Source organism: Apostichopus japonicus, chromosome 19 (assembly GCF_037975245.1).
Source record: "Apostichopus japonicus isolate 1M-3 chromosome 19, ASM3797524v1, whole genome shotgun sequence".
Classification (NCBI taxonomy): Eukaryota; Metazoa; Echinodermata; class Holothuroidea; order Aspidochirotida; family Stichopodidae; genus Apostichopus; species Apostichopus japonicus.
This window is the reverse complement of record NC_092579.1, coordinates 20245124-20259949: the sequence shown is the minus strand read 5'-3', so window position 1 is coordinate 20259949 and position 14826 is coordinate 20245124. Positions and strand designations below refer to the sequence as shown.

Here is a 14826-nt window from a genome sequence, read left to right as displayed (position 1 = left end):
ACCTTAGCTACCAGTCGACCACAGTGTTATGCATGTCTGAATACCATGTAGGCTTAAAGGTGTTGTAAACCTTGCAGGCTACATGTGTAGATAGAGATAATCGACATTATAGAACCATGATTTTTAACACATAGTCTGGAGTCAAGCTAGACACTTTAATGCCATTCCCACACACAAACATGATATTTTATCATTGTGAAAATGAAAACCATACTTTTTGTGACACGTATGTAAAAGGGCATTCCAAACAAACTTAAAGCGTATTGTTTGTTTGTGTGTACATGCTTGTGCGTATTGTATATGTGTACATGCCTAGGCCTGACAAATGGTGACAGTATGGGGACAAAAGAAACTCCTGTCACCAGTTGACAAACAATGGAGAACAATTTAGTCAACTTATTGGTTGTTCAGACAAAGGGTTAGAAAAATGGGAAATGTCATCGGTCGTAGCTAAAGTTTTGTGTGTGTTTATGTGTAGTATGTGTATTCTATTAATAACAACCTTTCTGTCCTTCATTCAGATTGCCTCTCTCTTAGTCAACATTATACGATTTACTGTAGCACCTGAGGATTCTGGTCACTGGGCAGAAATGCTTATTGTTCTTCAGGTAAAATTTGAATCATTATATTTGATAAACAAGTTTATGCATGAAATCTTCTCATTTTAATTTGAAAAAAAAAAGAAAAAAAAAATGAAAATAGAAGAGTGTTTGTTTGGTGCTTTGTGCATGGAGGGCAACACTTTGTCCAAAGTGTGGGCCACAATTTCATCGAATTGGAATGGTATAGAATCGGTTAAGTACAGATCAACCAAACTCAATATTAATAATAATATCTCTGACATTTCACAAAGGGTTCATTAAGGGTTCAAAAGGAGCATCACAAAATGGGACCGCTGATTTTTTATTTATTTTCTTTATTTATTTTTTTTAAATTTATACAACGCTTCAGTGCTGATTGATTATTCTTTAACATTTTTTCCGTAAGATTGACGTACAATATTTGTCTAAGTATGTTGCTATATAATTGACATGTTTTTCCATCTTGATGTTCATGCTCCCAGGTTAATGTTATTTTACCCCTATGTCCTCTGGCATTCCCACTGATGTGGATAGTGTTGAACCACTACGGTATCGGGCGACTGGTGGCACTTTTCCATTCCTCTAGACTGCTGAGGGTGAGTCAATATGCAAATTAGTAGATCACAAGAACAAACATGATTGGTAGCCATGGAAACACCTGTATTTTCTTCACTTCCTCACTTACCTGTCTCCTCATAACCTCAACCGTGTCTGTCATTGACATTAATGCAGACTCACTTTATCATCACAGGTACTGTAGGCTTAACTATAACAGTATATCAGAAAGAAAATACATTTCCACAAACTACATATTTTGAATGCATTCCATTCGCATATATCCTTCACAAACAAGAACATTTCCTACAGATATGTAGGGTTGTGGATAAGAAGACTTCCCACCAGCCAGCCAATAAAAGGCGTGCACAACTTCACAGTGCTAATACCACTCTTTACTGTTCTCATGTATGCTTCAGAGCACTGGCACTGATAGTAGGAACAGTTCGTAACCATTTCTCGATCGCTTACAGGATAGTCGTGCTGCTCGTACCGTCAGTACGAGTGCTCTGAAGGATGACATGACAGTACAGTACATGTATAAAGACACCAACTGGGTGTGGCCATTGAATTAATATTGAATATTCATTAAACAATTTGCATTATGTATATTAAAGGGTAATAAAGGTACACATGTACACAGAATGACTAAGTAGGTTTGTGTTTCTTTAATATATGAGACAGTCAGGGTTATATGTTACATTCCTTGGCCACTTGCAGCATGTGTTTTGAATCATGTTACTATATCGATTGAAGTAAAGATCAAATTCTGCACCTCCACCTGGGATGTATGATGGCTGGTTTTGCTCTAGGAACTAATGGCAATATAGTACAAAATGCACACCTTGTCCAAACTGCTTGTCGATACCAACTTTGCTGAACACACCAAACTTGTTTAGTGTCGGTTCCATATATTGCAAATATGCATAAACTTGAACGATGCCAGTCTTGTGCCAGCAGTATCTTAAATGATAAATCTTATTATCAGCTGCTTGAAACATTTCACAGTCTACCATATGTCTTTAGAATCATTCAAATATATAGTCCTTTGGCTGAGAGTATTTTTATTCTCTTTTCTTTCATGTTAATTGTTTCTTACAGTTTGACCAAAGTGGAGAAACATTGGCATTTTCTGAGGAGAATAATACAATGGATAAGGTAGTGTACAAAAAAACGTGTCAAAAATATGTTAATTTATGTAATATTTTTAAAATGATAACAGAAGTAATTTCTTGAGAGTACTTATTTTGCATAGCCCATACATCATGACAGAGAGTTGGTGGTATATATTGGCATCCACAGGTCTTGGGGAGGGGGAACGGGTGGTGGAGGGGGGATAAGAAGAAAATTAAAGTTGTAAAAGAAAGAACAAAAAGCTGTGGTCTCTTGTTAAAACTATCCCTAAATCTTCAATGTTTGCTGATCAAGACTAACTGGACAACTGATCCAATTTCTTTGAGTATAAACCGCCTAATTCTTTTTGTTTCAAGTTACACAGTTAATTGTTTTGACCGTCTGAAACCGATGATCATAAAGTTGGCCTACCTCCGCCCCCCCTCCCTCCCACCCCCCTCAAGATATTTGTATGTGGATGTTTATTTTGGAATAACTGGAATTTGGGAAGGGGTCATTACGTAGTTACCAACTAGAGCAACCTGTTCATCTCAAATCTGTACATTTAAAGGTTTTATTGCACATTTTGTCTTTGGTCAGATATATGTTGGCGATCAGAAAGAAGAATCAGAAAGAAATATTGTGCATATTTTAAATTAAATTGAACTATTACCCCAAATCTGAACCTCCATTATTCCTTAGATTTTCATATTATTGTCTAATGTCTGAACCACCCCATGCACCTGACCTGGTTCTAAGAACAATGTATGTACACAATTTTCCATCTAAGTATAACATGTTAGCACTGTTCCCCCCTCTCCCCACATCCACCATGCCCTCTCCCCTCACCGCTTTCTCCTCCATACAAATCCACCAATCAAGAGTATCTAAGTTGACCAGAAGTACCATTTAGAAGTATTATTAAGTATCATGTCTGTCTGGTAAACTACCCCAACCAGTAAGCTTTAGGAAGTTTCTTTGTTTGTGTTTTTCAACATTGTAATGGAAGACTTGAAAGGCAGGGATGGGAAAGTTCAAAGTAAGGGCTGCTTAGGGCAACACTACTAACATTTACCAATATAACATATGTAGTAAAAGAAGGTAAAAATTGTAGATATGAGAGTGCAATTTTAGAGGGTAGACATGTAACTATGTTCTCTTTTGAATACATGAAAAGTGATTTTGTAAGGTTTTAACCATGATAGATAATTCTTGTTTGTCGATATGCAGAAGCCCAGAGTTACATGGGGACAGATTTTCCGACATTCCATTTCCTCGTTCCTGGGAAGGTCATGCCACTTGCCAAGAACGGCTAGTTTGCTGCACGGTCTGGGTACTGTGACTGTAAGTATGTGTCTTTGTGCTGATATAAATGTTCCAATCGATTGTCACTCTGATTTGAATCGATCTTAGAAAAGCTGATAGTTTGGTAACAAGGTATCAAGTGATCATCTCTTCTAGCTGGACTTCAGCCCAACTAGTTTAGAAAATGCAAAAGTTGTTGAGACTATTCTGCTTAAAATTGATAGGTGGTGTATTCAATGAAAGCAACCAGTGTATGCCATGTTGTTTTAATATAATCAGCCTATTGTTTTTAAGGCGTCCAAGGTTTTTAAACTTGTTAACTATATGCTAACCAATTTCCTGCCAGGAGAGTTGACTGGTTATGTCTTATATAGTGATACTCTCGATATTTCTGTAAAATGAAACTTAAAGTATAAATAAAAAAGGTGTAACTGATCATTCTGTCACCTTTTATCTACAAGGGGTCAAATGTTTTTTCTAGCCTTTGAATTCAGCAATATGGTGAAGAGTTCCGATTGAACTTCTAAATGTTCAAATCCAAAGTGACCAACGTCCAATTTACAAAATTTTGCCAATTTTTCACAATATAGCTCTGTGTTTAGGATGATTATTCCAGAGCAAAAGAAGCTGCTTGTATCTAATGAAAATACTCATCCTCCATCAAAGACAGTTTATACAGAAAAAATGTTGTCAGTATCTTTCTAAAAGTAATCTCACAACAGATATTCATGCTTTTGCAAAAGAGAGACTTTCCCCATTCTCAGAACAAACATTACCACACTTAGTCTTAAAGTTGGTCGTTCTTGACCACATGACAAGTAACCCATTCCAATGAGGTTTTTAGCATGAGTCATCATAGAAAAATAGACCAAAATCACTCTCTTCTGTGTTCTTTGTCAATAATTTGTGTATTTATAGTTTTATAATTTATCCTCAAAACTCTATTAAAGGTGGCCCTATATTTGTCTTTCGTCTGTTCCCATTTCTCATTCAGTCCTTCTCCTGTGTGGATAAGCAGGGTATCTTGTGGCCCTATATTTGTCATTCGTCTGTTCCCATTTCTCATTCAGTCCTTCTCCTGTGTGGATAAGCAGGGTATCTTGTGGCCCTATATTTGTCAATCGTCTGTTCCCATTTCTCATTCAGTCCTTCTCCTGTGTGGATAAGCAGGGTATCTTGTCATATCCCGATCCCAACATTGAGAAGGTCTTCTTCATCGGTAACGGCCAAGAAACGTCTGACAACTACGGCAGTAAAAACTCACTGATATCAGAGGATAGCCAGTTAGGTAGAGCCTCAGACTGGCCTCTGAACACAGACCAAGAAGGTACTCATTGCCAGTTAATAATCAAGTTTGCCTTGATGTATAATTGTATAGACTACAGATATGTATATAGATATATATTGATATCAGAGGATAGCCAGTTAGGAAGAGCCTCAGACTGGCCTTTGAAGACAGACCAAGAAGGTACTCATTGCCAGTTAATAATCAAGTTTGCCTTGATGTATAATTGTATAGACTACAGATATGTATATAGATATATATTGATATCAGAGGATAGCCAGTTAGGAAGAGCCTCAGACTGGCCTTTGAAGACAGACCAAGAAGGTACTCATTGGCAATTAATAATCAAATGTCCATCGCTGTATCGATTGTACACTGTGCTGTGGGTATTGACCGCAGCTGTATGTACTGATTGTACACTAGTTTCTAATTACCGACAGTAGCAAGCTGTGTGTGTATTTTCTGGGATCGATGGTGGTGTTTAACACCTCTGTTACACCTCATTCCAAAATAGGTCAGATTACCGGCATTAGACGTTTCTTTTTGCGCGACTCTTCACACCTTGTTTTAAATTACTGCCTGCTTAAATGATGACAAAAGGAAGAAAAAAAGGGAAGAAAAAAAGTGAAAGACATTCAAGCATATCCAGACAAGAACATGTTCAAACCAGTCAACATTGTAGTTGTGCAACATATCATCTCTGAGGTTTTTCCCACATACTTTTAAGCACAGATGTAATTTCAATGCTTTATGTTTAATGAACAAACTCATGACAGATAATGTCATTTCAAGATAGTCTATGAAATATAAGATTTGCATGCCTGTAATTGTTTTGTTTCTTTGTTTTTTTTTTTCCATTTCTAAAAATTTCTCACCAAATTGAACTTGAAGCAAATGATTGAAAATGTGGAAATAAAATGCAAGTTGACAAAAAAGTCATTTCACTTTATAAGATGAGGATAAGAAGAGAAAGAGAGAGAGAAAAGCGAGATTAAAAAAAAATCAAGATTCCTTTTTGGGAACATTTTAAGGAGACTTTTTGTGTCCCCTTGAATCATCAACCATCATCATTGCTTAAAAACATTTTTGATCACGTTTCATATTCTTTTTCGGTCTTCTACGACATAAGTTATTTAGTGGAACGGCATGGGACAATTATCCTTACAATAAATTTGACCGCATTTCAATTACAGACAGGAATAGTATGATTTAACCGTAACCGTTGGTTTAAGTTCCTTTGAATGTGTCTTGGGTTGGAACACTACTGAGTCTCTAAGGAATATTATTAGCCTCCATGTGTTGATCTGATTTATGCATATTCAAAGGATAACAGTGATGTCATGTTGTCATGGTGATTTTCTTCAAGTATTTTTCTTTTGTCTGTAGACCACTTTCCTCAGACTCAAGCGGAGGTACTGACGGTATCCATCAATGCAGATGTAAGTTTGCTCTTTGCAATCAAATCAACTCTAAGAACTGATCATCAAGTCAATGAAAGCTGACAGTGACCTACTTGGAATCCCTTTCTTTTACCAAAATTGTCTTTGCTCATTTCAGTTTTGTGAATAATTTCCCAAGTCGGTGATGTGTTGTTCGATTACTTACTTACAGTGGAATGATAACCTTTCTTTACTGGTTTCGAACCTCTGGAGATACAATCAGCGTCCATAGCCTAGTGGTTAGGGTGAGGGGCAGGGGCACGGGAGGGGTGCTAGTCGATGGGAGGATGTTAGGTGATGCTCAGAACTATTTCTAAAAGCTTTGGACCCACCTCTAATATGCTCTGTCCATTCCACCACCCCTTCATTTTCAAAGTTTAATTCCTGCTGCCATCGATTGTAACTAGTTGTGACCAGAGATGGAATTCATATCAGACATCCAAATCGATATTTTCATTTCGCTTGTTCTCGAGTATGTTTCCATAGAATTGACACTTTTTGTTATTTTTTGTGTTTTCGTTTCTTCTCTGAAGTCTCCAACAGGATTGCAGTTTGATGAGCATGATTGGGAGAAACATTTAAAATCCCTGAAACCCATGGTAAGTGGAGGAAGTCATTCTCTGGATATTTATGACGCTGACAGATCATGAATTTAGAAAGTGGTCACAAGCATTTAAATCTCTAGCTTGGGCATCATTATGCTATGTGGTGGTACTACTGATTCATTAAATAAAAATTTCAAGCAAATTTGGTCTCTATTGTCTTATTGAAAGTTTTCCATCCATTTTAAGCTACTTATCGTCTGATAGCTGACATTTGACCTTTCATTTGCATATTCCATAATAATCTCAATAGAAGGTCTATTTTCTTAACATCAAGTAGAATTTCCGTAGCAAACAAACAGTATATCACTGTTCAAACGAGGTTCCTTTTTTTTTTTTTAAATCTCCTTGCGGTCTGTTTTGCTTACCATTTTTATGCACATTAGTAGCTGGGGGAAAGTTTTATTGAATAATGGGATAATGTTGAAATCATTCAAAAGACATTACTTTCCTTTTTGTATGAAAGTTTCTCCCTTTTTGCACCAAGTTCAAAACCTATGGTCTTACTGTGTCATTCCCTAATCCTCCCACTTCCCTTTTCTCTTTGCTCCTGTAAAATTCCGCTCACCTTCGTCTCCCACCTCTTCCAGAGTAAGAATGTAACTACTACGGTAACCCTAACCCCTGAATCCTCAGATGTTTGATATTGTGAGATGTATTTTGCAGTAGAAGAATCAAACATGCATGATTAATGAGAATTATCCTGTCGGTTTAAATGATCAATGAATTATACAATATTTCTTGGTATCATTCTTTCTCTCATGATTTCTGCAGGGTTTAAACATCCTACTGAATGCTTGCCACTCTGAGACAGTATCAAACTACTTTCAGTTTTTGGATCATGTTCATGCAGTGACGACTTCTCGACTGAAGCACCGTGCCCCATTATCTGCACAAAGAAGGTTTGTTTGTTTTTGGGAAAGTTTGCCATCTGAATGCATTGTGACTGTTGCATATGGTGGTATCGCTATTTGAGATGAAAGTTGATTGGAAGTTTGCAACTTTATGAAAGTCATTTTTTTTCCAAACTAGGAATTGGATAGAAAATATCAAAACTTGCTGCAGAGAAGAAAAAATTCTTAAATGAATATGTCATCTTGTATTTTTAGTTAATGTCTGCTGGTTCCAGTCCACATTTTCATTGGTTAACCAAATTGGCTAGGAGACTACTTGATGTAAGTGGGTGGGGGGGGGGAGGATAGGACCAGGAGAATTGAGGTGATGAAACAATGTTCAAGTACTGATGTGAACTTGGTAACTACAGAATACAAAGGACCCTTCTTGTTCAGTGTTGTTTAGCAGAAGAACCATTCTTTCCAATCGAGATCAAAGTTTAAAATGTTTGTACTACCTTGATCCATTGACACAGCTACCGATAAAGGCATTTTGAATGACATCCAACAGGGAAGTCGTAACCCAGATTCCATCATTAAAAGAGTATAAAAACAATATTGTGTAAAAGCATATTGCATACTCAGCTAACTTAATTGAATAGTTTATTGTTTGGTAATTTTTTATTTCAGATGTCTATGCCAGGGTGCTTATTTAATGGGATTTACAGAGAAAGCTATTGACCAGTACTTTGTGGAACAACAGATTGCCATGTACAAGGCAGTGGTATGTATCAAAAAGTACCCTGTAACCTTTGGTAGCAAGGCAAACTCATATCTGGAAATACATATAGTATATACTTACTATACTATATACATACATATATAGATTAGGGTGTCCGCATATAAAGTGGGAGGCCCGGGTTCGAATCCCGGTGGAGGCTGGAAGTTTCTTCACTGTTCTGGACTTTTCATTTAAATTGTAGTGATATATATATATATATATATATATATATATATATAAGCACACTAGCTGATGTATGGTTCCAGCAGGTTAGATGTAGCACAGAATTGATCGTGTGGTGCAAGTTGGTGTGTGAAAGCCCTTGTCCAATATTCACGGTGATCGTCTTGTATAGCAGTTTGGCAACATTATTGCTGATTTAGGTTTCAGCAGTAAAGGTATTGCACAAAATTCAATGTGTTGTAATAGCAAGCTTTGGTTGCATCATAGCTCATGTGTATTTCAGCAGTTTAGGGTACAGCACTGACAGTGAATGTGCCATGTTGAATCTATTGGTAGCACTATAGCTGATGTATGTTTCAGCAGTAAATTAACTTTACTGGACATAATATGTGTTGCACTATAGCATAGGTATGGCTGTGCAGTAGACACGACCCACAGTAGTGACTGTATCACTATGGCAACAGTAAGTGAGTTGTAAATTTAATGTATCTTTCATTTAATAAGATATAAATGCATTACAGTGTCTTAAATTTATGATAACATTCAGTCAGTACTTGGTACCATCATAGCTGTAGTTGATATTCTAGTGTCTAAAACACAACTGAAATTTTGTGAAGAAACTGAATTGCCTTCATTCCACTCCCCATACAGCCTGCTGATCGTAAATTAAGCGCTGGAGGATCCCTAAGAAGTCAGACCTTGGTACAACGCAAGAATCCCGTCCCACAGGTGCTTTCTGTCATAGCCAGAGATCAATCCTCTGGTAAGTGATTTGTCAAAATTTAAATGAAGTTTTTTTCTTATATGTAGGTATTAAGCATAAAAATAAACTATAAAAAGTGAAACGACAATTAATATCTAGTACAGCTATTCTTGAGATGTAATTCTGGGCATTGTTCATTTCAGATGATTATCAAGTTATGACTCAAGGTACCGCACATCTCGTCCTTAGTCTCTGTACAGACTTTTGGGATGGCCAGGATCTCCAGCCACTAAATGAGAGCGACAGGTGAGAGATTGGGTGGTGGACGATGCATCGTCATAGTCGTAAGAAGGGATGTGGGTCGGATGGGAGAGGAAGTGGGGTTTCGAATTCAGGAATGGAGAGAAAATGAGAAAAGCTAGACGTTCATATCTTGACATCATTAACATTTCAGACCTATTTTCTAACTCTCATGTGATCACGGTTTAGACAGCTGTGTGGAGGAATGGAGTAAAACCTTGACAAAAACAACCATGTTTCAACTTTGACAGGACTGGGATGTTGAAATGGAATCGTTAGCTATTTAATTCCCGTAGCCATTTTAATTAGGATGTAATTTGCAAAAATTAAAAAGAAATTACAAGCAAAAATTACATTACTTTGGCCGTATCAAGTTTTCAATTTGTTTTCTGGTTTTAGTGTAGTTAAGGTACTGTTGGCAAGAAGTAACTGACACTCTCTATTAAAGCTAAGCAGTTCTTGTTAAGTATTATTATTAAGTTAAGCAGTGCTTTGGTTGAGTGGAAATGACTTTCTAAATTAATAAGATTCCAAATTTGTGTTAAGATGTTAAATTAGAAGACACCCCATGGTAAGTTGTATAAATCCATAAGCCCTTTTGGGTTTGTCCCACATTTGTGGTCGCCTATTAAAGCGTCGTAAAAATAACTGCTGATTATTATTAAAAAAGGAGGTGGTATTAGAAGCAATAAAACCAAGCATCTGGAAGGTTGTGGCTTTCAAGCCCTGGCCTGCCAAAGTAAGGTAGGCTTTTGATCCAGGAGAAAATCTAGCTTTTCAATCTGAAACAGTCTTCCAAATCGTAAAAGATCCCATCTGTAAATTGGATTAGCCATCAGAAGTGAAGTGTAGGTTACAAGTCTTTGGCTTCTCCCACATCCACATGTTGCTGCTTAGCGTTCATGGTAAAACGAGCGCCTTCCAGGCGCCGTTTATAAACAGTCTGTAAAAGTCAGTTTTTCAGAGGCTGAATGACTCTTGTCATTCAGCCTCTGAAGAAGATCCTGCTAGGATCGAAATGTCCGACCCACCTTCTTTTACACATTCTCTTACACAGACTCTTTTAGTGGATATTGCAGTTTGCTACTAATTTTTGTTCTATTTTGATTTTGATTATAAACAGTCGTCGGTTACAAAATGTTATGGATGGTTGCATTATACTCATGGAAGGCTTTTATTGTTTATTACACCTGCTAGGATGGTATCATTGTTTTTCCTTTTTGCAGGAAAAAGATCTTTGATTTTTACCAAAGGGCAATGTTATCCTCGTACTGTTCTGTCCTTGCTTACCAACCAGTGGTAGACTTCCTGCCAGAGCAGCAGGGCAACCTGTACATTGAATTACCGTCCAACTACAGCAAGCACGGACATATCCATAAACAACCAGAGTCACCAAGTTTAATGAGGTCTGTAGAATTATTGTCTTCCATTTACTGGATTTTCAAAGGCCTTTCTTTCCTTTCCTTTTGAAATATTTTTTTTTTTGGGGGGCGGGGTTGGGTTGAGTTGAGTTGGGTTGGGTGAAAGATGGAGGGGATGGGAGGGTCTGCAGGATAATCAAGAATATGTGATTTACGAGATTGCATGACATTTGAAAGAATGTTTTCTGGTTGTACATCTCACAGCTTTACATTTCGCTGATGATTGGCCGTCAAAAAAATGTATATATAAAGAAACTTGACATAAACAATGTACTTTTAGTGTTTTAAGGTCCATATGGAAAGGTATTCCCTGTGACATAGCCCACATTATATTAATAGAGCATTGAACAGTTACAATGTACTGTTGATGTAGGCCTTTTCCCGAGAACCCACATAGCAGTTAGTTACTGAGTATATATCAGCAACATTTTACCATTATTCTTTGAGGTCTTCATGGGCTGTCAATTATTGCAAGTTCCCTTTAGTTTACACAGAAGTTGCCATAATGTTTGTTGAGTATTAAACAGTAACATAGCGGTTGACAGTATTTGACAGTAACGTGTTGCTGTCGTTCTTGAAGATCTTCATGAGATGTCAATCCTCTCAAGTGCATTTGCACAGATCTCACATAGTGGTTGACAGTTAACAGTAACATGTTACTGTTGTTCTTGAAGGTCTTCATGGGATGTCAATTCTTGCAAGTCCCTCCCAGTAGATGGTGTGAATCATCCCAAAGCTAGGAACTGTAGAAGCTTAGACTCAGCCATCGATAGCATCGGAAGACTTCCCGTCGGTGAAGAATGCCTCAGGTGACTTTTGGAAGATCTCTCTCGACATTTTTGTCGAGTTAAAGCAAATTAAAAAGAATTGCATGCCTAATTGTGAATTTAATTGTTAGATGGATTAAATACTGTTATTACTCAAGTTTGCACTGACTAAGTAACAGTAATTAGTAAAAGTAATAGTTATTGTAGATATATTTGTCAACTGGTACTCTTTATCAAGTCCTTCAACTTTTGCATATAGAGTTTGTTGGAAATGTTAGCACCCATTTTAAAATTCTAAAAATAAGGTTTGGGAAAGGCAAGTAATGTTGTTTCTTTCTTTTGTATTAGCTTACTGAATTTGTTCCATATTTTGAAATTTTGTACAAACTTTATATTTTGTAACCTCTACTATTTCCCCTCCCCCCCCACATTTCCCTCATCCCCCAAGAAAGGAGAGGTTTATATACTCATCTACAACCAAATTTTGGATAAGTGGTTTGACCTACCTGGTTTTATCATGTCAAAGCTTGGAATGATCAGTGGTCTGAAACAAAAATATGAATATTTAAAATCATTCTTTTCTTTCTCAATATTCTCCTTGATGAAAAGAATCACAAACCAGAGGAAGGAAGAATACAGCCTTTTGCAATCCAATGATATTTTTAAAAAAACAAATACATATAAGATCTCCCTTTGGTATCCTGCTATCTTATTTTTCCTGATTATTTCATTTTTTATTTTCCACGTAGGGCAATGAATGGACAGATTTTTATAGGCATGATCGCGTTAAACTTTCAACCGAAGACGGACATTCTTACCCTCATTGAACAGTTAGATCATGCTTGTATTCGATTTGTCCACTTTTCAGAAGATCAAGTCCTCAGAAGCAAGGTTTGTAGTAACTTCATTTCAAACAATCCCAGTCTGAGTTTATTCCTCTCTTCCCATTTGCATGTTACCTTATGTAGAGAACTAAACACTGAGTTAAAATACTTCATTTTATAGGTTTTTTTTTTTTGGGAAGTGTACTTTATTCTTCTCTGATGAGATGTAAACTTTTCATGAGGAGCAGTAACTGTTGCAATCTCTCTTCTTTGTTTTTACTTATTTCCTTTCATCTTTTTGGCAGTATTACATATTGCCTACATAAATCGTCACTAACGTCCTTTACCCTCTCTGTAGGGATTTATGGTTCTCTGTTTTTGTTTCATTTTACAGGTTTTTGCAGAGAAGATGGGCCTGGAAGCTGGATGGAACTGCCACATCTCCTTGCAGAGCGAACACGGCGAGGTCCGTTCGCTGAGCCACGGTAATTCGGGTCAGATGTCGAACCATCCTTCTCAGGCTAGCTCTGCGGGTATCGAACAGATCGAGTTGGACGTCGACGGACAGCGCGTCCGCTTCAAGGAAGACAGTCAGGGTAATGTCCATGAGGACATAGAGACGGGAAACAAGCAGAGTGAGGATCTCACTGTGGAGGAAGTCATCAAACTGGATGTTAGCATAATAGATGAATCTGAGGGACACGAAACCAGTGAAACAGAGGCATTATTAGTGGATGAAATTTCAGTTGATGTCGGGAAAGAGATGGACGAACTGGAACAAAAGAAAGTTAAGCATAAAGTCAAAGAGGATTATGGTTGCCATGATGATGATGAAGATTTTCCTCAAGAGTGGCGTCCTCTTCTAGAGGACGATCCCGAGCACAGCTATCTTCAGTCAAATTTTTCTAATCGACACAGACAGATATCTGAAACCCACACCTGTAGCGATGGCACGGACGTGGACACAACAGACAGCGTTACGGGATTTGATGTGTCAAATAGGGTGTGTGTTCTATATTGATGTGTCCCATAGGGTGTGTGTGCTATATTTATGTGTTGAATAGGGTGTGTATGTGCTATATTGATGTGTCGTATAGGGTGAAGGTGTACTATATTGATGTGTCGAAAAGGGTGTGTGTGCTATATTGATGTGTCAAATAGGGTGTGTGTGCTACATTGATGTGTCGAATATGGTGTGTGTGCTATATTTATGTGTCAAATAGGGTGTGTGTGCTATATTGATGTGTCGAATAGGGTGTGTGTGCTATATTGATGTGTCGAATTGGGTGTGTGTGCTATATTGATGTGTCGAATTGGGTGTGTGTGCTATATTGATGTGTCGAATATGGTGTGTGTGCTATATTGATGTGTCAAATAGGGTGTGTGTGCTATATTGGTGTCGAATAGGGTGTGTGTGCTATATTGATGTGTCGAATTGGGTGTGTGTGCTATATTGATGTGTCGAATAGGGTGTGTGTGCTAAATTGATGTGTCGAATAGGGTGTGTGTGTGCTATATTGATGTGTCGAATAGGGTGTTTGTGTGCTATATTGAGAGTGCTTTTGTTAGACTTATGAATTAAGAGGACAGGAGAAAAACATTTGTCGGAGGTTGAGGGGGAAGTGCAGGGGGGGGGCAAGGGGGGATTCTGTTGTCTTTCTGTGGGTATTATTCGCTTGCCGGAACTCTTTGTCCATTTCTGTTTTCAAGTTTTGAATGCTGGAGAGATGCTGGAGGACAATAGTTCGGATTTTTTCATTGTTGATTTGCTGGGTCTAAGGAAGTTTAGCTAAAAGATTGGGAGGGATGGGGAGTGATTTGTTGACCCAACCCCCCACCCCCACCCTCCTCACCATGCTTCCTTTCCAGAATTCAGAGTAATGCAAGTCCTATGCTATCTCAAATGAGGACTTCATAAACGGTTGCCCTCAGGACAGTAATGAATGAGATATGAGTTCTGTCCAGGTATTATAGTTAGATCGATCATGAGAAAACAGAGTCATTGTCATTCTTCTCTAATTGTAGTACAAGAGGGTTTAATATTCCAGGTAGTTTAAATTATATTCAAGTTGTATGCATTTAAATCTTTCATTCCAATAGAGTATTATGTTTTCCTTGTTGTGTGGACAATGTT

The 14826-nt window shown here is 37.6% G+C and overlaps 1 protein-coding gene across 1 annotated transcript in view; it reads left to right on the top strand.

The window, feature by feature from the left end:
* LOC139960300 (transmembrane protein 94-like) overlaps window positions 1-14826 on the top strand; it is a 37690-nt gene that overhangs the window by 14883 nt on the left and 7981 nt on the right. The window contains exons 6-20 of the mRNA XM_071958576.1: window positions 522-608; window positions 1064-1177; window positions 2238-2294; window positions 3480-3593; window positions 4701-4881; window positions 6226-6278; window positions 6812-6877; window positions 7655-7782; window positions 8404-8497; window positions 9329-9440; window positions 9584-9686; window positions 10907-11086; window positions 11776-11910; window positions 12618-12759; window positions 13087-13695. Coding sequence (XP_071814677.1) covers window positions 522-608; window positions 1064-1177; window positions 2238-2294; window positions 3480-3593; window positions 4701-4881; window positions 6226-6278; window positions 6812-6877; window positions 7655-7782; window positions 8404-8497; window positions 9329-9440; window positions 9584-9686; window positions 10907-11086; window positions 11776-11910; window positions 12618-12759; window positions 13087-13695 — 2175 coding nt within the window. The remainder of the gene's footprint in view (window positions 1-521; window positions 609-1063; window positions 1178-2237; window positions 2295-3479; window positions 3594-4700; window positions 4882-6225; window positions 6279-6811; window positions 6878-7654; window positions 7783-8403; window positions 8498-9328; window positions 9441-9583; window positions 9687-10906; window positions 11087-11775; window positions 11911-12617; window positions 12760-13086; window positions 13696-14826) is intronic.